This window comes from Protopterus annectens, chromosome 1.part2 (assembly GCF_019279795.1).
Source record: "Protopterus annectens isolate FY-2018-M chromosome 1.part2, PAN1.0, whole genome shotgun sequence".
Classification (NCBI taxonomy): domain Eukaryota; kingdom Metazoa; phylum Chordata; order Ceratodontiformes; family Protopteridae; genus Protopterus; species Protopterus annectens.
The window spans coordinates 720,523,593-720,548,577 of NC_056727.1; the positions used below are offsets into that span (position 1 = coordinate 720,523,593).

A 24,985-nucleotide genomic window follows, 5' to 3' on the forward strand; every position below is an offset into this window, starting at 1 on the left:
GGGATCTAATGTTGGATGTTTGCACTCCGTTGGGTATTAGTCAACTTTCATAAATCTGCTTTGTTGCCCTGTCAGCATATTACATTTATAGGTGCAGATCTAGACACCACTTCCATGGTAGAACGTCTTCCAACAGAAAGAGTTGTAGCACTCAGACAACAGATTCTTTATCTTCTCCCCAAGACCAAGGTAAAAGCAAAGATAAGTCTAAAATTGCTAGGGACAATGGCTTTCACAATATCACTGGTTCGTCTTGCCAGAATGCACATGAGGATCCTTCAATGGCCGTTGTTCCTCCAATGGTCACTTCAAGAGCTTCCTATGTCTCACCCGATCAGGATAATGGAATCATGCAAGAACGACTTAAGATGGTGGATACACTCCAGTCATGTGACCATAGGGAGACCCTTTGTTCCACAGCAACCCATAGCTACGGTGACCACGGATGCTTCCCAGATAGGGTGGGGGGGCATTATCTGGGGAGAACAGTCCAAGGTACATGGCAAGAACACGAGGCTCACTTGCATATAAATGTCCTAGAGATGAGAGCAGTGCTTCTTGCGTTGCAAGCACTTCACGACTCTCTCCCTCTAAGGACAATTGCGATGCAGTCAGACAATATGTCTGTGGTTTGGTACATAAACAAGGAGGGGGGAACCAGCTCTTACCCCCTTTGTTGCGAGCCCTAAGAGTTTGGCAATGAGCAGTTTCTTCCCAGCGCTTTCTAATAGCAACGCACATTCCGGGGAAGTCCAACGTGATAGCAGACAAGCTGAGCAGGGCATTGATTTTTTTCATAAAAATAGGGTATTCTTGCGAACTAATCCATTTTTACCCAAAGTCTCTTCAACTGACGTAAGTCAATCTATTGAGCTTTCAGTATTCTTTCCTTATCACAGCAACAAGGCAGAATACAAATTACATCAACTAGACGTGCATAGACAACTCAGATTCTGTTTGCATAGCACCAAAGATTTTAGAAAATCTGACCAGTTATTCATATCCTTCTGTGACGCAAAAAAGGGTAGCTCAGTTTCTAAAACTTCTCTTTCCAATTGGCTCTCAAACTGCATTACTTACATCTATGCCTCAAATAAGAGATTTACCATTCAAAGTGAAGGCTCATTCCACTAGAGCAATGGCTATGTCCTCTGCTTTTCAAGCCAGAATTCCTATATTAATATTTGTGCAGTAGCTACTTGGACCACTCCTCATACTTTTATGACACATTGCCAAGTGGATTTGGCCCCCAGGGACAGGGCATCCTTTGGTTCCACTGTGCTTAAAGGTGTACTCTCATAAGCCACCCAGGGAAAAAGGTGCTAGGGACGCTGTCCCATCATTGTAAGAATGAAGGCGAGATAGGACAACATAACATAAAGAAGTTACGTACTCACCATATCGTTCCATGTTTGTTGTCCATCTCGATGTTCATTCTTAGGAACCCTCCCTCCTTCCCCCTGCCAAAGACTCCTTGTGGACCTGGTGGATGTTCTACTACCTTTAGGAGTTCTTTGTTTCAGTTTGTTTCTCCTTCTATGGGGGATAGTGTGTATATATGTATATATATATATATATATATATATATATATATATATATATATATATATATTGTACATAGTTTTACATTTCATTCAATAGTAGCAAACAAGATCTGGGGAATTACACCACTGCATTACAGGATACATACTTGCCACGAGCCAAGTTTGAGACTTTCAGCTATGAATTCGGCCAAGTCAGAGCCGAGATTGGCTCTAAACCCATCATTGTAAGAATGAACGGCGAGATGGACAAAAAACATGGAACGTTATGGTGAGTACATAACTTCTTTTTTAATAAAACAAAGCTTTCAGGTCAAACAAACCCTTCATCAGTGTATAAAATACTAACCAGTTTTATATATTATCAAAAATCACACAGCCATTCATTATTTAGTTACAATCAATCCTAGCTAACAATAGTTGCAGAAGCACAGAACTCTATTTCAAACACATTTGTTTATACCTTAGTACAGGTTTTAAAGAAACAGTCTGGTTTAAACCTGGTAATACATTAACACAAAGGCGTATTATCCATTGATATTCCTTCATCTCAAGCTTAAGATCTCCCCGTCGTATATCCTTGCATACTCTATCACCCTAAAAGGGAATTTATGTGCATTGTTAAGTTGAACATCTTTCTAAAAGAACATTTGTTATATATTTCTTTAATGTCTTTCACAGATAGTAGAAAAGGTGACAAGCTTTTTGCTCATAATTTGGACGTAAAGCTCATAATTAAACAACAAGAAACATTGCATAGTAATGTGTGTAAAAGCTGTAGTGTCTTTATACCAAACAGGGAACATTGCATAATAATGTATGTAATAACTCTAGTATCTTTATACCAAACAGACACACTTGTTGTCGTTGCCTTTTCTACTATCTGTGAAACACAGATTAAAGAAATATATAACAAATGTTCTTTTAGAAAGATGTTCAACTTAACTATTTATGAATGTACTTCCTTAAAGAAACTGATACAGGATGATAGTGTAGTTATAAAAGAAGCTGATAAAGGTGGCCCTGTTATTGTTTTGGACAACCAAATGTATTTTAACAGCACGTCTTTATTTTTAGCTGATGCTAGTACTTTTAAATGTGTAAGTAGTAATGATGTTTATAAGTCTGTGAGTGTTTCACAATGATATATGACTTACAGCTGATGAATGACATTAGCATAGAGCTTTATCAATAGTTTACTGTAGCACATCCCAAACGTACCTGTTTGATATGGGCTACTGAAGGTCCACAAAAGCTTAGAACCCCCTCCCCCATGAGACCAATTGTGTCTGGGAGGGGTTGGGCCACCGAGCCCATTTCAATTTATTTACAGAATGTATTGTCTAAGCAACTTTCATATGTAAAAAGCTATATACAGGATACTGCTGATTTTTTGAGAAGTTTCTCTGGTTGGTTTAACGCACACAAATCTCTTGGTACTACAAATACTTTTCTAATGGTGACTCTTGACATTCACTCACTTTTTACTGTTATACCTAATAGTTAGTTATGGCATTGATGCCATAAGGGAACTGCTGGTCAAAAATGGGCAATACTCTGGTAGATTCAGTGAAACTATGTGAACTACTCCAGTTAGTATAGATAATAATTATTTTGTTTTCAATGAAAGAATTTACCATCAAATATTTGGCGTTTATATTACACTGTTGAAAACTCAAACTGTCTACAGTGTAATAATCGACACAAAAATGTCAAAACCACGAACATCGAACACACACCAAAAAAAAACACCCAAACACAACACAAACTGCTCTATGCAGGGGGGCAAGCCGCAACTCCCCCTGCACCCCCCACACCCCCTGCTACTTAAATATACCAACTCCGAGGTTGCACTTCAGTAAATGGAAATCTCTCCTTACGGAGATTTCTGTTTACACGTGCGATGACTTTTGTTTTCGACATTTTGGTGCCTACAATATCAGCTTTGATATTGTTGGCCTTTGACAGGGTGAAGTAGACCCAAATATCTGGCATAGCAATGGGTACTCCCATTGCTAATACATATGCCAACCTAGTACTGGATAAATGGGAGACTGACTTTATATATCATGGCCCACAGCAATATTCTCAGAATATTAGTTGCTTTAAAAGATATGTGGATGATTTGTTTTTTGTTTGGCATGGTAGTAGGGATGAACTAGATGTGTTTTTAAACTATTGAAACAGCAGCACTGAATTTTTACATTTTTCTATGACATGTTCAGATACTAGCATTAACTTTTTGGATGTGAGAATTTTGTTTGATGGTACTGAAATTCAAACTACTGTTTATAAAAAAACCTACACATAGGAATACATTTCTCCATTGAAACAGTATGCATGCACCGCATGTGTTTAAAAGTGTCACAAAAGCTCAGTTTGTTAGAATTAGTAGACTTAATACTTCTATAGAAGAATGTAAGAAACAAATGCAGGAACTGAAAGATGAATTTATGGAGAGGGGCTATAATAGGGAGTCCCTAGATATGGAAACTGAATGTTTTCAGCTGTAAGGATGATGGTACTAAACCTTATTTCTCTATGAACAAAATGGAAGTACCCTTTATAACTAATGAGACCAACTTAGATGTAGGTAAGCTATGTTTTGTTACAGCTTTTAACAGAGCTACTTCTGAGGTAAGAAAAATTATTAATAAATGGTGTATATTAATATTTCTACCTGAATTATGTCCCATAGTTGGCATGAAACCCAGTTTCTCATACAGAAAATGTCAGAGTTTAAAACAAAAGTTATGTTATCAAGATGTGTGTCTAGAATGGGGGGGGGCTAACAGTAGGTAAATCAGGTACCTTTCCTTGCTGCAATTGTAGCTGTTGTGAAGTCATTAATAAAAATAATACTTTTCAACACCCAATAACTAACAAGAATTATATATTTTCTGGCTTAGCAACATGTGTTACAATGAATATAATATACCTTGCTACCTGTAATAGATGTCACGCATTTTATGTTGGGAAAACTGTCAGAAAACTGAAGGAAAGAATAACTGAGCACCATTCAGAAATACAAAATATTGACACTAATTCCTTGGCTAAGCATATCAGTACATATGGAAAGGCGCATAAATTCTCTTTTAGGGTAATAGAGTATGTAAGGATATACGAGGGAGAGATCTTAACAATAAGCTTGAGATAAATTAATAGCAATGGATAATACGCCTTTGTCCTGATGTATTACCAGGTTTAAACCAGACTGTTTCTTTAAAAGTTGTACTAAGGTATAAACAAATGTTTGAAATATAGTTCTGTGCTTCTGCAACTATTGTTTTTAACTAGGATTGATTGTTTAATTGAATAATTAATGGCTGTGTGATTTTTGATAATGTACAAAAATGGTTAGTATGTGTTATTATTTTATACACTAATGAAGGGTTTGTTTGACCTGAAAGCTTTGTTTTATTAAACACTTGTTCAGTATCAGCATTGCTTGGTTTGTTTCATGCTGTGTCCAGTCTTGGTTTTATGAACTAAGCTTTGTTCTGCAACTGTAGGACAAATGACAGAGCAGCAAAATGACTTAAAGGACTTAGGATTTTCTCCAGACTCTTCATAGTGCCAAGAACTGTTTTCTAGTGCCAAGGAAAGATGGTCCATGGAGACCCATTTGAGACCTGTGAACACTAAACAATTTTTTCTCGTACCAGAGTTCAGCATCCTAACCTTGTAGGCCCTGATGCTGCTTCTGTTCCCTCAAGCCTTCTGTTAACTTTTGACCTGAAAGTTTTGTACTTCTCCATGCCCATTGCCAGAACAGGCAGGCAGTTCCTCAGATTTAGAAGTAGGGGAATCTCCCTAGCATTTTTCTTTCTTGCTCTGTGCTTGTCTGCTGCATCCGGGATGCTTACAAAGTGCCTGGCTTCAATAATTGCCTACTGCAGGACAAGGGCATTCACATTTACATTTACACTTACCTGGTCAGCTGTCTCATTCAGGTCCCATACATACATAGACACAAACAGCCCTCCATTTTATCCTGACAAACTGCCAGACCTTGGGAGTCTCTATATGCTTTCCAAAGTCACACCTACTGCCTTCCTAACAAATCCAGTTTTGGGACCCCTCTGGACAAGGCAACCCCTCCCCCCATCCGAAGGGAACTTTTCTTGACCTCTTATTTTGCTACCATAGGACAGAAGAATCAGCTTTACAGCCAAGGAATTCCTCAGGACACTGGGGTACATGGTCTTCTCATGTCTGTGGTAAGGCTTGACTTGAGAACTGCTGTGGTACCTTAGGGAGTAGATGGTGCCAGCATGCTCACTCCTCTGTTTTGTTTCACTGTATAAAAGGTAGCTGTCCTGGTGGAAACAGCAGGGCGTGTCCCAGTCAGATATCAATTCAAGCTAAGCCTAAACACCCACACACTCGCTAAAGTGCCCTCAGATATTGCTTTAGGGGCTCAGCTTCACATGCTGAGCATTTGGAGAACTTGGAACAACATGAGTAAATAACACATCAGTACAAGGAGATGATGTATTTTTACCCATAAAAGCTTTCAGGCAGAGCTGGCAGACAAAGGAGAGTACATATTCTCACCCACAGCTTTTCATTGACCTGGTATATCCATATGCAGGTGGGAGTTACCTCATGCCTCTTGTGCAGGCTGTCTATAGAGGCATGATACTTGGTCCAGGAGTCAGACTTGACCTTCAGGGCATCTTACATCCCTTCTCAGGAGAATGGCCAATCCTCATGATTTGGTATTGAACAGGGATGTTTTTTTTCTGGATTTGGTTCTCGTGTAGGGTTTACAATAAGTAGACCTTTTTGCTTCTTCAGAAAACAAAGAAAATTTTATACCAGGGCACCAAACACAGGGGCCTAGACAGCAGATCCTTTTTCAGTAAGTTGAGCAGGTGTTGTATGTCTATATCTATCCCTCTTCTCCTGTGGGCAGTATAGAATGTAATGGAGGACAAGCCAGAAGTGCTGTTCATAACTGGAACCTGGCTTGTTTGCAAAACACTAATGGTTAGCATTCCTATGGGTGAACACTATTATGCAACTGCTGAGCTTTTTCCTTGAAGTTGAAATTGCTGGTATTGTGGTGTGGGGTGGTGGGAGGCTAAGGCATGCTTGCTCCCTGCAAAATAAAGTTCTATTTTTCTGTTTCAGAATGCTGTTTGCATTCCTGTGGGATTTTGTTTTCATTTATGATTGGTCTTTTTTGAGATATTCACAGATAAGTCGGTGTCTGATTAGGGATCCACTCATTGTCCTTTTTGTTGCCACAACACTGGTTCTCCCTCTTACTGAGAATGGTAAGGATAGCTTCCTTTTCCACTTCCTCAGCATTTGGATGATCTGACTCTATCCAATCTTCAGCTTTAGGAAGGAATTGCTCAAGTGGCTCCAGAGTCCATTATTAGGGTTAAATCTCCCAGGTTTTGTTACTAATTGTGACACCTTTAACTCTAATTCAGAGCCAGGCCTGCACTGGCTGTGTACACAAAGGGATACAAGTAAATTCTACTCTGCTTGCTTGGGCAGTGCTCAAAGGTATGGTTGAGGGACAGGGTATGAAAGGATATTGGCCTCTACTATCTGTCTATAGCTTTCAGTGGAAGAAGCACTACTAGTCGTTTCAGCTACTTTATATCAAGCTCTTTGCCCATACAGTGTTAGAATTAAGTCAAGTTCCCACCTTACCAAGTGTCCCTCATCAGAATCTGCTGTGGATTTGACTGTAGATAAGAAAGAACCAGAATGAAGCTACCAAGAATCACCAGCCACCCTGAAGACCTGTGGCCAAGGTACACCAGTTATCCCATGATGACTGCACAGCAATTGATATTTCACAGTTCACTTTTGCACTCAAGCCATCATGCATGAGAAGTGAACCAAAAAATACCTGACAGCAAATAAACCCAAAAGATGACTGCATTCTCAGACTGCCAGAGTCGCAGAACCCCCAGCCGTTGAAGATAGTTGCAAAAACGTAGTGACTGCAAACTCTGCAGTAAAAAAATGTCATTTTTGCTTGGGTAGTATGTCATTAATTATGTACTAAAATCAAAGTGCATTTATCAGTGTGTAGTAGTGTGAATTTTTTTGACTTCTGACAGGTTTGTTCTACATTATCATAAGTACTGCAGTATATTTTTGAGAGAACTTATTTCTTTGTATAAATATTTGTTATTGTGAACTTTGTAAATTTGGCTCTGGAGTTTAACTCAGACTTGCACTGTAAATGATTCCACCTAGTTTGACCTTCTAATCGTGAAGTGCAAAATAAGCAACTACATTATTTATTTAGTTTTATTTTGAATGTGTTAACCGGATAGAGCACCGATCTCACTGGACATGTTTCAGTCACAGCCCAGGGATGAACACTTATACCAGAGTGAAAGATGAAATATGATATATAATGTAGTTCATACAAAGTGAATATCAGAGCTGGCTTGAGGGTATAAAGGTAATAGTTACATGGCACTGTATGTAGAGTGACTGACAAAACACTATATATGTGCATTATATACAGAGCAGATATTAGAGTTGTCATACTGAAAGTATTACAATGAAAATTAGAGCAAACTATTTAATGGGAAAATAGGGTAAGAAGAGGTTGTTACATGAGCAGAGAGAAAGCAGTAGCATTTTCCTAGTCTTTTAATGTGTTTTTAGTTTTGATCGGAAAATAGGTTAAGAGAAATGATTAAGAAGCGAGACACACCCACATTTGGGAGCTAGGACTGAGAAAGCATGGTTTGTACACTGAAGCCTAGTTTTGGGGAGTTTGGAGGAGATGACCTGAGTGGTTAAAACTTCCATGATCATGTATCAATGTAGATAGATAGATAGATATATAGTTAAAACTGAGCTTAAAATATTGAATTGTGTTTTACAGAATTCTCTTGACTTGATTCTGCATCCAGCCACAAGCAGACTGTTGTCCTCAATGGAGCACAAAAGAATCATCCATGCTTTAATGTGCCAAGGGGAGCACAAACAAGCTCTCAGATATGTACAGACAATGAAGCCATTAATGAATACCATCAGTGAAGTTAAACTTTATCTCTCCGTGCTGTTGCTCAACAGGTAAGCTTTGATAAGTAAGGTGCAAATGTGGTCAGATTAACTGCATGTGAAAGAAGCTTTGCAAAAAAAAATTAAGTATGGAGCCAGGATGTTTCTCTTAAGCTGATGCTTTTTCTTTCATAATCTCTTCATGACCTGAACTAGAGTGAAAGACCTCTTTCAACCACTGGTTTGGTTTCCTTTCCTAGCATGCCTCTCAACCTCTTAGAGCACAAAATCTGGACAAAGACATAAATAAAAGTGGGACAAAAGCCCACAAATAGGGACAATTTTTAAATATTGCTCTTACAAACTTAAAGTTGATAGAATAATAAGTTTTGCATTGGCATGAATTTTCTGAAGGGTATGAAGTCTGAAACTCAAATGTCTGTTATTTTCTAACTTCAGTCTTTAATGATTTGCCACTAATTTGCCAGAAAACACAAATGTTATGTTGTCCTATCTCGCCTTCATTCTTGCTGGTTGGGTTCGGAGCCCATCCTCAGCTCCAACTCTGCCCCATTACTAAAGCTCGAGAACTTCCACTGGCTCAAGGCTACATCCTATCCCAAGATGCCTAGCAGCTGTTCCCCAGATCTCGTTTGCCATTTGAAGCATCAGGATTATCTTCACTGGCTCAGGCTAGTTATTATTTTTTATTACCTTTTCCTGATCTTCTCTTTTGATAAAAAAAAAAAAAAAAACTACTAGTTAAAGGTTGGGCGTCAAGCTGACACCTCGGCACCATAAAAATCTACTGCCAATCATTAGCGGACCGGAGTTCTGCTGTGGTGACCCCTAACCGGAAAAAGCCGAAAGAACAGAACTAGTTAGAGGTTGTTAATATATTCCTTTCTGAATGTTATTACTTGTGTGGTGTCTTTCCCTAATTGGTGTGTGTTTTCGGCCATTTCCTTCCTTTTTTTTCCAGGCCTTCTCCTTCTACTTCTACATCGCTTAAGGATCCATTTAAATTAGAGGATTCTTTTTCTGTTTCAGCCCGTTCTTTCTTAGAGGGCTTCCTTTATATTCCTTGGAGTCACCATTTAAGTTAGAGGCGTCTCCTCAGGTTGGAGGAGACTGTCGTTAAACTTGGAGACCTCCCTTCCAACCTAGTTTTTCCCTCCTTATTTAAAAAAAAAATTATCTTACCTTTCTCTTTGCTTTCTGTGTGGCTGATTGTGTTGTCACATTACTTCTGTAGATGTTCTTCATCTCACATTGCTGCAGTCCTTACACTTGGGTAGTCCGCTGTCCTCGGTCGGCCCGAATATCAAAGTATAAGGCTGACGTCGGTCAGGGCGCATTTGACTGACATCAGAACGTCAGGGTACAAATGCGCATGACCGACGTCATATCCTCAGTCTTTTTTGCCGCATGGTCCGATGCAGAAGCAGCATTGCAAGTGCCGGTTGGCGTTCTGAGATTTTTCGATTTAGAAGTTTCAGACCGAGTTCACAGTTGGCTAAGTACCCCGTTGGGGAATATTTTAGATGTCCTTCATGGATGCATCTGCAGTCATAACAAGTGGGTTGTCCTGTCGTCAGGCAGCCCTGCAGTCGGCCGGATTCCAAAGTCCGGGTCCGCTTCGCTGATGTCGCACTCCACCCGGCGTCATCTCTGTTGGTCTTGGTATAAAAGCATCAGCCGACGCCATTTTCCTCAGTCTTTCTTGCAGCGTCAAGCAGAAGCTGTTCGCAAGTGCCGGTCGGTCGGATCCAGAGATTACTTCTACCGAATACTACTTAAGACTTCTAAAGCTAAGTACCCGTTGGGGACTCTTTCTTGCCTCAGCCGATGTCAGAAAAGTTAACAATTGTTTAACCTGTGGGAAACAAATACCTCATAAAGATTTCCACTCTTACTGTCTGCCTTGTTTAGGCCCAGCCCACGACGTAGCAGCCTGTTCGCCTGTGCCTCTTTCAACCGGCGAATGCATAGGCGTCAGTCGGAGTTTGCAGTACAGTTTTTCGGTACTGATTTTGCGTACATTATGCCGTCGGATCCTCCGACTTCCCAATCTACCAAAAACGCAAAGATAAAGACCGACACTCGCGGTCCGCGGTTTCGGCGAAACCATGGTAAAGCAAACATGAGTGTCTCGGTTTCGCCGAAACCAGAAAACAGATCAAATAACAGCTGAACCTATTCTTACAACTGAGTCCCCTGCTACAACTCTTGAATCGACCTCAGAAATTGTACCCACTACGGTGGTTGACTTATCAGACACCATCCCTTGGATGTCTCTACCCCAGCACGTGGTGCTGCTAGGCCTCCAGCAGCCATGTCCATTAAGGCCTTCGCCAGGGCTAAAGCAGCCAAGACTACTAAATCAGTGCCTGTTAAACCCCCACATCCAGGCCCTCTTCTAGTTCTCAAATGCTTTCTTTGGCAGAAGATTTAATTTCTTTAATTAGAGGATCTCAATCTCACCCAGACAGGGCCTCTCAGCCCCAGAGAAGAGACCTAGGGCAGAGCCCCCTGAGCCAGTGTCTTCTGATGATTCTGCTGATGAATCAGACATAACTGACCAGCCAGAGGCTCCCTTCTCCAATTTTGAAGATTCTGATGCTGAAGAATCCATTCCAGCTGCTTCCCCACCAGAAGAATTCTCCTTTGGGGAAACCTTGCATGCCATGCGAGAACAGTTCCAATGGCAGCAACAGGATTTTTCAGACTCCAGAAAAAGACTTAGGACCTTTCTGCACCTCCCACAGCACAGGCCCTTGGCTATACCTCCTGTTCTCTCTGTGGTGGATGATGCTTTCAATGATGTTTGCTCCGCTCCAGATTCTTTACCCCAGCCCCTGCCAAACCAGACAGATTTTACAGGGTGCCAGATACTCATCACCACCTTTACAAGGCCCCTCTTGCAGACCCAGAAACTATATCCCAGGGTCCCAAGGCAGTAGCTGCGACCACAGCTAAAACCCTATTCCCTCTGAAAGGGAAGCAAGGTCATTAGACAGATGGGGTAAAAGGTCTACACTTCAGCTACTCTCTCAGCTAGAGCTTTAAACTGTCAGTTTCACATGATACAATACCAAGAGTTTATGCTTGATCAGTTAACTAAAAACTAACCACTGATGAATCTCTTGATAAGAAATATGTATTAGAGATGGTAAATAACATACAACAAGTTAGCAACCATTCCTTAAAATGTGGCTATGATGCACTGGAGGCTTCATTTAGATCAGCCATGACAGGCACAGTGATAAGAAGGCATGCATGGCTAAAGGAACAAGCTTTACCGGATCATGTTAAAGCTAAGTTGCTAGATGCTCCTATGGACAAGACAAGTTTGTTTGGTACACCTGCCCAGCAGGTTATGAAGAAAATGGAAGAAAAGGCAAAATCTGTTCAAACTGTCAAAGATTTCTTGCAGGTTCAACCCCAAGGTTTAGCAGGAACTGGCCTGCCAAAATTGGTCCTTTCCTGACTCCACAAAATTTCAAAGGGGCAGGAATAGACGTTCCAGAGGCAGAAACCAATCCAGAGGAGGGGCCTACAGAGGGCGACAGTGGCAAGGTAACAACAGAGGCACAGACACAGCCACTGCCACTACATCAGCACAACCACAGTGACTTAATCCTAACTCCGCCTACCAGGGAACAAATAGCAGCTCCTCTAGGCGGAAAGTTAACCTTATTTTCAAAGAACTGGCACTACATAACAAAAGACAAGTGGATTTTACAAACCATAGATCAAGGTTACGGTTTCACTTCCACACTCTACCAGTCAAAGAGGAATGCCAAATCTACCTCCAAATCAACAAACAGAGGCTCTACGCCAGATAATGGAGTTAGCAAACATGAGAGCTGTGGAAAGAGTGCCAACAGCAGAACAAGGAAAGGGCTTCTACTCCAGACTATTCCTAGTTCCAAGAAAGGAAAAAAGTTGGAGACCACTTCTCGACCTGTCCACCTTAAATACATACATCATTGTCCCAAAATTCAAAATGCTGACCCTACAGCAACTTCTTCCCATGCTGGGCAAGGAGTCTTGGCTGGTAACTCTAGATCTCAAGGAGGCATACCTGCACGTCCCCATTCGACCAATCTGCAGAAGATACCTCAGATTTCTTGCAGGATCAGAGCACTATCAATTATCAGCATTGCCCTTTGGCTTATCTACTGCCCAGAGTATTCACAAAATGCCTGGCATCAGTAATCGCCCATTGCAGACTACAGGAATTCAAATTTACCCATACCTGGACGACTGCCTACTACAAGGGGACAACAAAAGCAAGCTGACAACAGATTTACAAAGGGTCATTTACTTGCTACAAGGACTGGGATACACAGTCAATTTACAAAAGTCAAGGCTGATACCATCCCAAACAAGGACATTCTTGGCGAATTGGACACAGTACAACAAATGGCATTCCTGACTACAGAAAAACAAAAGAACTTCCTCTTTACTTCTTGGCACTAACAAAACTGAACAAGTTAACAGCAAGAAAAGTTCTGCAGGCCTTGGGCTTCATGGCATCATGCATAATCTTGGTCCCATTTGCCAGACTACATATGAGGAAACTACAGTGGTACCTAAAGAATTTATGGTCCCAACACAGACACAGTCTAGAAACAGAAATCCCACTAATTCCATGCTTAAAACAGGAGTTCCTATGGTGGGCTCAGGCATGCCAGTCAAACCCAGGCCTACCCTTTCGCAGATGTCAACCAAGCCAGACCATCACAACAGACGCTTCAGACCTAGGATGGGGGGCCCACATGCTGGACAAATGCGTGCAAGGATTGTGGACACAGGATCAACTCCACCTACACATCAATCTAAAAGAAATGCTGGCAGTAAAACTGGCAATCCAAAAGTTCAAACCATTCCTCAAAGAGGGCCAGTTGATGATAAGGACAGACAACACCACAGTCATGTGGTACATCAACAAACAGGAGGCACTCATTCATACCCCTATGCAGAATGACCTTGGAGCTGTGGACCCTGGCACTCAGCTACAACATTCAGTTACAGGCAATATTTGTACCGGGAAAGACAATACTCTAGCAGACATATTAAGCAGAACCACTGATGCCCACGAATGGAAGCTGCACCCGGACATCTTCAAGACCATCTCAAAGAAATGGGGAATGCCACAGATAGACCTATTCGCATCACCTCTCAATCACCAGCTCAAAAAATTCTGCACAAGGACATTCCACCCACTAGCATGGAAAGTGGACTCACTCTCCTTCAACTGGAAAGGCCTAACAGCATATGCATTCCCACCTCTTCCTTTGATACACAAGGTACTACTAAAAATCAAGGAAGAACGTCCAAGGATAATCCTGATAGCTCCAAACTGGCCAAGACAACACTGGTACCCACTACTGAAGAGCATGTCTCGAACAATATGTGGCCAATACCCTGATGCCTTTGATGTTAACTCAGAACAACTACAGCATCATACATCCAAACCTAAAAACGCTGCAACTGACTGCATGGAACATCACATAGCAGCAGCTAATCCAGAACTTTCCCAAAGAGTTAAAGACATTATTCTTGAAGCACGCAGACCTTCAACAAGAAGGAACTATGCTGGAAAATGGAAAAGGTTTGTCATTTGGAGTACGGAAAGAGGAAAAGATGTGTCAAACATAGATATGCCTAACATTCTGGAGTATCTGGCGAACTTCTTCATTCAGGCCTGTCCTACTCCTCCATCAAGATACATGCATCAGCTATTTCAGCAGAATACAGCTTTGATCCACCTGTTTTTCGCACCCTTTGCTCAGGCAGTTCCTCAGAGGAATCAAGAATGTAAAACCTCCAAGGAAACCACCATTACCAGCTTGGGATTTAAACTTTGTGCTAGAAAAGTTGACACTATCACCCTTTGAACCAGCAGCAACAGCAGACCTACAACACCTGTCATGGAAAACTGCTTTCCTACTGGCAATTACTTCAGCAAGGAGGGTTTCAGAACTACAGGCCTTAATGGCAGTGCAACCCTTCCTAATCTTCCACCAAGATAGAGTGTCCATGAGGACTAATCCTACATTTATGCCCAAGGTGGTATCCAGAGTATCCTTAAACCAGGCAATCCACCTACCTACCTTCTTTCCCAACCCACAAAACAGAGGGGAAAGAATACTGCATACCTTGGATGTACATAGACAGCTACGCTACTACTTGTACAGAACATAAAATAGCAGAAAGACTGACCAACTTTTTGTAGCCTATGCAACAGGAAGGGAAGGAAAAGCTATTTCCAAACAGACAATCTCCAAATGGATAGGAAATTGCATACGATACTGTTACTCCTTCCATGGAAAACCAATTCCACAGAACATAAGACCTCATTCTACAAGGGCAACAGCCACTACCACAGCCTTCTTACGAGGAGTGGCAACCAAAGACATTATTGAGGCGGCTACTTGGACCTCCGTGCATACATTTGCCAAGCATTATAATTTGCCTCTATATTCCAGATCCCGAGCAGGATTTGCCACTGCTGTACTGCAAGGGATCCTAAACACACCATAATCTACTTTTATCCTCCTCCCTAGTTGGCTATGGTATTCTACCCACTTGTTATGACTGCAGATGCATCCATGAAGGACATAGTACAGTTTTGTACCTACCATAAATGTAGATGTCCGAACTGGATAGCATCTGCAGTCAGGATTACCCTCCCGCCTTCCCCTCTGTGGTACTCCTAGGGTGTTTACCCTCCTAATAGCTAGCTGTTGGGGAGTCTTTATGGTGTATTTGTTTGTATATATGTACATATATGCTTATTTTTTGTGTTTACCTCTATCTATTTGGAAACATTGGCATCTATCCAAATTTTAGCCCTGCAAGAGGGCTACTGGCATCTGGGGCAAGAAACACTGAGGAAAATGGCGTCGGCTGATGCTTTTATACCCGAAGACCAACAGAGATGACGTCGGGTGGAGGCGACATCAGCAGCGGACCGGACTTTGGAATCCGGCCGACTGCAGGGCTGCCTGACGACAGGACAACCCACTTGTTATGACTGCAGATGCTATCCAGTTCGGACATCTACATTTATGGTAGGTACAAAACTGTACTTTTTTTCTTGCCTCAGTCATTTACCGGATGTCAGAAAAAGTCAATAATTGCATTTCTTGTGGGAAACAGATACCGCATAGAGATTATCATACTTTGTGTATTCCTTGCTTAGGGCCTGAGCACGACGTTGTTGGCTGTCGCTCTTGTGCTAGATTTAATAAACGCACTATAAAGAGAAGGTTGGATTGTGCAAGGTTAGTCTTTGGGAAGCGGTGCAACTATAAAATGCCGTCGGATGCTCCGACGCCCGCTTCTTCGAAGAAGCGCAAGGACAAGGCAGTTAAGCCTAGGCTAGAAGAACCATTTGTACCGGACGCCGGTTCTTTAGAGGTGTCGGTGGAGCCGGTGGCTCCACCGGAGGTTTCTTTGTGTTCCCAGGGTGAGACTTTATTATTACAAGATGTGGCCTCTCAGGAGACCAGTCAGGCTGAGGGGGCTTCTCAGGTTACTATACTCCCCTCCCTGCCTAAGGTGGCTAAGCCCTCTGTTTCTGTTTCAAAGGCTTCTCCCAGGGGCAGGCCAGGTTTAGCTTCAGTTGGTGTTACCCCTAGCTCTTCCGGTACTGTGCCCAAGAAGCATATGCTTAAAATGGCAGAAGATTTGATTACTTTGATTAGGGGTTCTATGCCCCCTCCTGATAAGAGACCTAGGGTAGAGCCTGAGCTGGGGGGTTTTGAGCAGGCTTCCGATGTTTCAGAGTCTTCGGCTGAAGACTTGCAGGAGTACTCTCCTTATTCTGATTCTGATGTGGATGATTCTACTCCTTCTGCTACTCCTCCTGAGGATTTTTCTTTTTCAGAAACTCTTCATTCCATGAGGGAGCATTTTAAATGGGAAGGTCAGGACTTCTCTGATTCCAGGAAAAGGCTTAGGGAATTTCTGTTTTTACCCCAGCATAGGCCTTTGGCTATTCCTCCTGTTTTGGATGTAGTGGAAGATGTTTTTACAGAGGCTTCTCTTAATCCTGATTCTTTACCTCCTGCTCCTGTTAAGCCGGATAGGTATTACAGGGTGCCTGAAGCTCATAAGTTTCTTTTTAAGAGTCCTAGGGCAGACCCAGAAACTGTTAGCCAGGGGCCTAAAGGTGTTAAGGCTTCTGTCGTTAAGAATCCGGTTCCTGCAGACAAGGAGGCTAGGGCCTTGGATAGATGGGGAAAGAAAGTTTATACTTCTTCCACTCTTGCTATGAGGGCTCTGAATTGCCAGTTTCACATGTTGAAATACCAAAACTATCTCCTTTCTCAATTGAAGTCTAAGGTTGATGCTCTGGCAGTAGGTATTGATTGTAAGGAGTTGCAAGATTTAGTGCATGTTTCTGAACAGGTGGGTAAGCATTCTTTGCAATGTGGTTTTGATGCTGTACAGGCCTCGTCTAGGGTGGCTGCCACTGGGTCAGTTCTTCGTAGGCACGCCTGGCTGAGGGATCAGAATTTGTCTGAACATGTTAAAACAAGGATTTTAGATGCTCCTTTACAATCTGACGTGTTGTTTGGTCCTCCTGTTGAGACAGTTTTAAAGAAAATGGAAGACAAGGCTAAGTCTATGCAGACTGTTAAAGATTTTTTGCAGGTCCAGCCTCCAAAGTTTAGTAGAAATTGGCCTACTAAGGGGTGGACGATCCTTCTTATGATTCCCAGTCTAGGGGTAGATCTAGACGTGGTAAGGGCAGAGCTCAGGGCTCTTTCAGGCCTAGGACAGGGAGTTCTCCTGCACAGGCTTCAGGTGAGGGCAGGGGTCAGTCCTTTCGTAAGCAGACCCAATGACCTACCTTTTCAGCTGCCAGAGCCTGCTTGTCTGGCAGCACCTTTGGGAGGAAGGTTGGCACTTTTCAAAGACAATTGGAGTTTAATTACCCAGGACAGATGGGTATTGGATATCATACACCACGGCTACAGGTTTTATTTCCATACCTTGCCGCCTTTCAAAGGCATGCCAGACGTTCCTCCTCAACAAAGAATAGAGGCTCACAAACAGGTTTCTCTGTTGCTCCAACTAGGGGCCATACAGCCGGTCCCTCTGCCAGAAGTGGGCCTAGGATTTTATTCTCGCCTGTTCCTAGTACCAAAGAAGGGGAACACGTGGAGACCAATTTTGGATTTATCTATCCTCAACACTTATCTGGACATTCCCAAGTTCAAAATGTTGACGTTGCAGCAGCTTTTACCTCTGCTGGGCAAAGATCATTGGATGGTAACTTTGGATCTCAAGGAGGCTTACCTTCATGTTCCTATCAGACTAAGTTGCAGAAAGTATCTGCGTTTTCGAGCTGGGACTTCTCACTATCAGTTCTCTGCATTGCCCTTTGGCTTATCTACTGCGCCCAGAGTGTTCACGAAAGTTCTGGCTCCAGTGATAGCTTTCTTCAGACTAAAAGGAATACAGATATATCCTTATTTGGACGATTGCCTAATTCTGGCTCAAGGAAGGGAAGAGCTTCTTCATCATTTGGAATATGTGATAGCAGTGCTAAGATGCCTAGGGTATTCTGTGAACGAAATAAAGTCCAGTCTAGTACCCTCTCAAGACATGTGCTTTCTGGGTGTGAGACTGAATACAGCATCCCATATTGCCTTTTTAACCCCGGACAAACAAAAGAGTCTATCCCTTTACTTCCATCAACTATCTCATCAGTCCGGGCTGACTGCAAGGACAGTCCTTCAAGCCTTAGGGTTCATGGCATCTTGTATTCTGGTACTTCCCAATGCCAAACTGCATATGAGGAAGCTACAATGGTATCTCAAAAATGTATGGACACAGCACTGCCAGGATATGGACACTGTCATTCAAATAATACCTTGCATTCAAAAGGAATTTTTGTGGTGGGCCCAGGAATGTCACCTAAACAAGGGACTCTCTGTGACCCGGCCAGAGGCGAGTCAGATTTTAACGACAGATGCCTCAGACAAAGCTTGGGGAGCTCATCTAAATGGAAAGTGGATACAAAACAAGTGGCCTGTCAGACTACAACATCTACATATCAACATGAAGGAGATGTTAGCAGTCCAGTTTGCATTGATAGCTTTCAAGGAATTACTTCTTCCAGGGCAGGTGTTGATTCTAACAGACAACACAACTGTCATGTGGTACATCAACAAGCAAGGGGGAACACATTCTTATCCTCTATGCAGGCAAGCAATGATTTTGTGGGAGACTGCTCTCAGTTTACAGCTCAATCTTCAGGCTAGGTTTCTGCCAGGAGCACAGAACTCCTTAGCAGATGTGTTGAGCAGACAATTATGGATCCCCACGAGTGGAAATTGGATCCTCATGTATTTCAGAAATTGACAGTGTCATGGGGAACTCCAGACATAGATCTGTTCGCTTCTCCACTAAACCATCAGCTGCCAAAGTATTGCACGAAAAGGTTTCATCCCACAGCTTGGAAAGTGGATGCTCTTTCTTTCAATTGGAGCAATCTTCATGTGTATGCCTTTCCACCTCTGCCTCTCCTCCCAAAGGTACTTCTAAAGGTCCGACAGGACAAACCAAGGATGATTTTAATAGCTCCAGATTGGCCTCGACAGCACTGGTACCCATTACTGAGAAGTCTGGTACGGAAGCCTCCATGGCCTTTGCCTTCGATTCCACACCTGTTGTCACAGGAGGACGGCCATTTGCTCAATGTCAAACTTCACTCTCTTCACCTAACAGCCTGGCATATTCTGTTTTGAACCATAGAGGATCTCAACTTCCACAAAAAGTTTTGAATGTGATTTTGGAAGCTAGACGGCCTAGTACAAGGAAAGTGTACGCAGATAAATGGAAGAGATTTTTATTTTGGAGTGCAGCAAAGGATTTTGATGTTTCTGAGCCTAATTTAAGTGTGGCTCTTCAATATCTTACTGAGTTACTGGACAAAGGTTTGTCCTTCTCTTCTATTAAGGTTCATGCTGCAGCAATTTCAGCTCACTATGAATGTGACCCTCCTTTGTTTTCTCATCCTTTGTTCAAGCAGTTTCTTAGAGGGGCTAAGAATATAAGACCCCCACGAAGAGCTCCTACTCCTGCTTGGGATCTCAATTTTGTGTTGGAGAAACTCACTCTACAACCTTTTGAGCCTGCAGCTACTGCTGAGTTGAAATATTTATCATGGAAGACTGCTTTTTTGTTGGCCATTACCTCTGCAAGAAGGGTTTCTGAATTACAGGCCCTTATGGCAGTTGAGCCCTTCTTGATTTTCCATAAGGATAGGGTATCATTACGTACTAATCCTTCCTTTATGCCTAAGGTGGTTTCTAGTGTGGCTTTAAACCAAACGATTCATTTGCCTACTTTTTATGCAAATCCCCAAAATAAAGGGGAAAGGATTTTGCACACTTTAGATGTACACAGGCAGTTGCGTTATTATTTGGACAGAACTAAAGGGTTCAGGCAGTCTCAGCAGTTGTTTGTTTCTTTTGCTTTGAGTTCTCAGGGCAAGCCTGTATCAAAACAAACTATTTCTAAGTGGATTGGGTTTTGCATTGCTTTCTGTTATTCCCATCATGGCAAGGAGATTCCAGCTGGGATTAGGCCTCATTCCACTAGGGCTACTGCCACTTCAACAGCTTTTTTAAGGGGAGTGGCGACCAAGGATATTTTGGAGGCAGCTACTTGGAGTTCTGTGCATACTTTCTCTAGGCATTATCACCTGCCACTTTACTCTTTTAAGTCCAGGGCTGGTTTTGCCACTGCTGTTCTGCAGGGCATTTTGGCAGCTCCTGCTTCCTTGTAGTTAGCCATCCTCCCTTACCTCTGCTTTGGGATTCTACCCAAGTGTAAGGACTGCAGCAATGTGAGATGAAGAACATAGTACAGTTTTGTACCTACCATAAATGTAGATGTTCGAAGATCCACATTGCTGCAGTCAACCCTCCCTCCTTCCCCTCTGTAGTTAGAGGTGGTTGTGTGGGTTGGGTTGTACATCTTGTGTATATTGTATATATTGTACATATAGTTGGTGCAAGGGTGGTTGGTTGGTTGTTTTCTGTCTTTTGGTTTTGACCTTTATTTTTAGGGTCTTCTGACATCTGGGGCAAGAAAAGACTGAGGATATGACGTCGGTCATGCGCATTTGTACCCTGACGTTCTGATGTCAGTCAAATGCGCCCTGACCGACGTCAGCCTTATACTTTGATATTCGGGCCGACCGAGGACAGCGGACCACCCAAGTGTAAGGACTGCAGCAATGTGGATCTTCGAACATCTACATTTATGGTAGGTACAAAACTGTACTTTTTTTTTTTTTTGTTTAGCCTAACATAATGTCCACTAAGGAACAAAACAGTCTGGGTTTAAAAAGTGAGATTCATGCACCTAGAAAATGTCTTTAATGGATGGAGACACAAGTTGTTTACTATCTAGGGGCAGTCCATCTGCAGGACTCCTGCTCCATATGTCCTGGTTTCAATGCAAGGGTCATGCAGGAAAGGGAGAAAAAAACATATTCTAAGAGTTTACTAAAAGGGCCTTTTGAGACAATGATAGAAGATAATCAGGCCTCTAAATCTGACAAACCAAAAAAGTCAGCTTGGTCGGCTCCAGCGTCTGAGCCATCACACAGCCATGAAAAATAAGCATCTTCGGAAATTCTTTCGAGCTCAGCCCATCAGTACGTGGAGCCGATAGTTGAATCTCCGTTACCATCCATTCCTCCTCCGACTCGAATGAGTTTGGAGCCAGAGTGTCAGGAAGTCATTGTGCTGGAACTGTCGGAGCCAGTAATCACCCCCGATATCTCAGTTCCGACGTCTGCTCCAATCTCCTTGATGCTGTCTTCAATCGAGGAATCTGGGAGCTGACACTACCTGGCCAGCTCCCGGGGGGGGGTCGAGTCGGACCCTTGGAGCCGACTCTCCCACTTGGTGCTTCGGCACAGGTGAGTTCGGCACCCACCATCAGCCTCAGAGCCATTCTCCTTGGTGCGGGGGAGATCTCCCGGTTCCTCAGGACCAGAGTCTGTCTCGGCCCAGGATCGCGGTGCCTTTGAGGTGATGATGAGTGTGCTCTCCACTGAGTCTGCTCCACCAGCTCCAGCCAGTCTTCCCCTAAAGGGCCAGCATCTACTTCTACACCATCTGTCCATCACCCCCACTGTAGAGAGTCCGTGCCAGTGGAACTCCCTCTTCCGACACCTCCCCGGAACATCCCCCTGAGGAGATCCCTCGAAAGAGACAGTGTAAGAGGAAACGCATAGACTTCCCTGAGTCTTACTTCTGATACCGATTTAGATGATTCAGTAGTGTCCCCACTGTCGTCCTCTGAGGATGTCTCCTTTTTGGACTTCCTTGAGATCCTTAAACCTTGGGACAGCTGGAAAACCCTCTCTCCTTCTGAGGATGAATCTGTATACCTGGAGGCATTTGGCTCTCGTCCCTCCACCTCTTGGGCATCTCCGCCGTTCGATCAACTCCTGGCTGTGGTAAGTCCGAAGGCATGGGGCTTTCCAGAGTCAGTGGAGCCTGTTCTGTGGAGGCGAAACAAATTCATTCCGGCCCCGGAAGATAGACAGTATTTGACAGAGAGTTCCAGTAGATGCGATGGTGGTGGCGGCTGAAACTTCATCTGTCCATCCACTGAACAAGGAGTCTCGAACGATGGACAGATACGGGAAGCATATGTTCTCCTCAGCGGCCTTTACCTTACAGTCGCTGAATTACTTATCACATTTTACTTGACTTCAGGGGGATCTCCTTAAAGAGCTAGGAGATGCCCTAGAAGGTGCTACAGCTCAGGGTATGTCAGATATGATAAATTCTCAGTTTGCGACCTTAATCTCTATTACGTACTCCTCCATGCGCCTCATTTCCTATGCGACCAATGGAGCAAGCAGGGCAATAGTCACAGGAATAGCTCTTATGAGACATTCCTGGGTGCGCCTTTGTGAGTTTGCTGAACCCTTCAAGTCTTCCTTTATTTATGCCCCATTCAGTGGCTCATCCTTGTTCGGGCTGAAAGTAAAGGAGACTCTCACCAGGAGCGAACAAGATGGCAAGACTCTATCTGCCGTAGGAGTGCGTTTCTCTGCCCCTACTAGACCTTATCCCAAAGGTCAGAAGGGCGGAAAAATGTGGTTCAGAAAGTCCAAAGGAGTCTTGTTGGATCCTTGCGATGTTTCTCCCAGGGGCAGAGGGATAAATAACAATGGAAGACGCCGTCCACGCGGCAGAGGGGGGTCTGCAGAACCAGGGTGACAGAGATGCATTCTCCGGTCGTCCCTTCCAGCGTTCCTGAAAGGAGGCCAACCTGTCCACCTCTGGAGGCAGTCTGGGGAAGACTATCACTCTACCAAAAAAACTGATTACAATTGACTCAAGACAAATGGGTACAGCCCATTATATCCAGGGGATACAACATTCCTTTCCACTGTCCACCCTGCCCATCAAAGTCTATCCCAGACATTCCACCCAATCAAAGGGATCAAGCTACCATAGAAATTCAAAGGTTGCTAGAAAAGAGTCATCCAAGAAGTCCCTGCAGACCAAATCGGATCCGGAATTTACTCAACGTTCTTTTTAGTTCCAAAAAAGTCAGGGGACTGGAGACCAATATTGGATCTCAGCAGACTCAACAAGTCAGTAAAGAAAGCGAAGTTCTGGATGGTAACACAGGAGTCTATACTCTCTTTTCTGAGACAAGACAATTGGATGTGTTCCTTAGATCTTCAGGAAGCATACTACCATATAAAGATGGACAGGTGATCCAGAAGATATCTACGCTTCTGGTTGGGAGCCAGTCATCAGTTCAGAGCTCTGCCCTTTGGTCTCACTACAGCCCCCAGAGTGTTTGCCAAATGCATGGCAGTAGTCACGGCTCACCTGAGGTGTCAAGGATTCCAGTTGTTTCCATACTTAGACGACTGGCTCCTGACAGCCACTACCAAGCATCTACTAATCAGATCGAGGGACGCCACCATCCATCTGCTCAGACCTGGACATTACTGTAAATATCGGAAAATCTGTCTTGTTGCCATCACAGCGTATTGCCTTTATAGGGGCAGAATTAAACACAAATAACATGGTAGCAAAATTGCGTCGAGATAATACAAACGCTATGCTGTCAAGTGTCTATTCTACTCAAGAAGAAAAAGGTACAAGCAAAATTTGTCCTCAAGACCTTAGGTTCAATGGCAGCAATAACACGAGTCCCAGTGGCACATCTACACATGCGGATATTACAGTGGCTACTCTCCACCCAATGGTCCATGCAGGAGTTACCTATGTCACACAAGATTCTGATTATGGTTGCTTGCAAGAGGGGATCTTCTATGGCCCGCTCAAGTAATGATAGACGGTTTGTTCTTCCCCAGCTGTTGCTACAGTTACCAGGGACGCATCCCAGATAGGGTGGGGGGCATTCTCTGGGACAGACTGTCCAGGGGGTTTAGAAAGATCATGAGTACCACTTGCACATCAGTGTCCTAGAGATGAGGGCAGTACTTCTGGCATTGCGAAAATTCCAGAACTCTCTTCCCATGGGGACTATTGCGATTCAAACAGAATATGTTGGTGGTATGGTACATCAACAAACGGGGAACCAGATCCTATCCCCTATGTCGAGAGGCCCAGAGAGTTTGGCAAGGGGCAATTTATTCTCATCACTTTCTGACAGCAGCGCACATCCTGGGGAAATCTAGCGTAATAGCAAACAGACTAAGCAGAGCAATTCTCATGCCTCACAAGTGGTCCCTGAATCAGGAAGTTGCAGATCAAATTTTTCACAAATGGGACCAACCTTGCTGCGACCTTTGCCACGCCCTTTAATGCCAAATGCAGCAACTATTTTGCCCTCAGTTACCCTCCAGAAGAGTCACTAAGGGATGCACTCGTTCACGAATGGCCTCCAGAACTTCTTTATGCTTTTCCCCCATTCCCAATAATTTCAAAGGTTATTCAGAAAACTAGGTTGTTGAGTCGCAGGATGGATAATTCTCATTGCTCCTTACTGGCCTCGTCTGATATGGTTCCCCTTTCTTTGGCCCTACCTTCAAGAGGAGCCGTGGATCCTGGACCTAGTGCTGAATCTTCTGACGCATCAGTCAGGAATGCTCCACCCCACTCTTCAGAGCCTCAAGCTGACAGCTTGGTTACTCCACTTCCATTCTTAGCCAGACTTCCTAAATTATCCCCCGCAGTACGACACATTTTGGTTTCCTCGCACAAGAAGACGACTAGGAAACTGTGCGCCAGCAAATGGAAGAGGTTCTCTTCTTTGGCGGACAAAAGGCACATAGATCCTTTTACAGCCACTATATCTGCAATTTTGGAATTTCTAATGGCAATCTTTAATCAAGGGGCAGTAGCAGCTACAATACGAGTACAATTAGTTGCCATTTCAAATTACCATGTGGGAGACATCGGATCTAATGTAATGTCCCA

At 43.3% G+C, this 24,985-nt stretch overlaps 1 protein-coding gene across 1 annotated transcript in view; it reads left to right on the plus strand.

Annotated features, from left to right (window-relative positions):
• Positions 1-24,985, plus strand: part of AHCTF1 (AT-hook containing transcription factor 1) — a 2,707,103-nt gene that overhangs the window by 1,737,359 nt on the left and 944,759 nt on the right. The window contains exon 22 of the mRNA XM_044058692.1: positions 8,410-8,600. Coding sequence (XP_043914627.1) covers positions 8,410-8,600 — 191 coding nt within the window. The remainder of the gene's footprint in view (positions 1-8,409; positions 8,601-24,985) is intronic.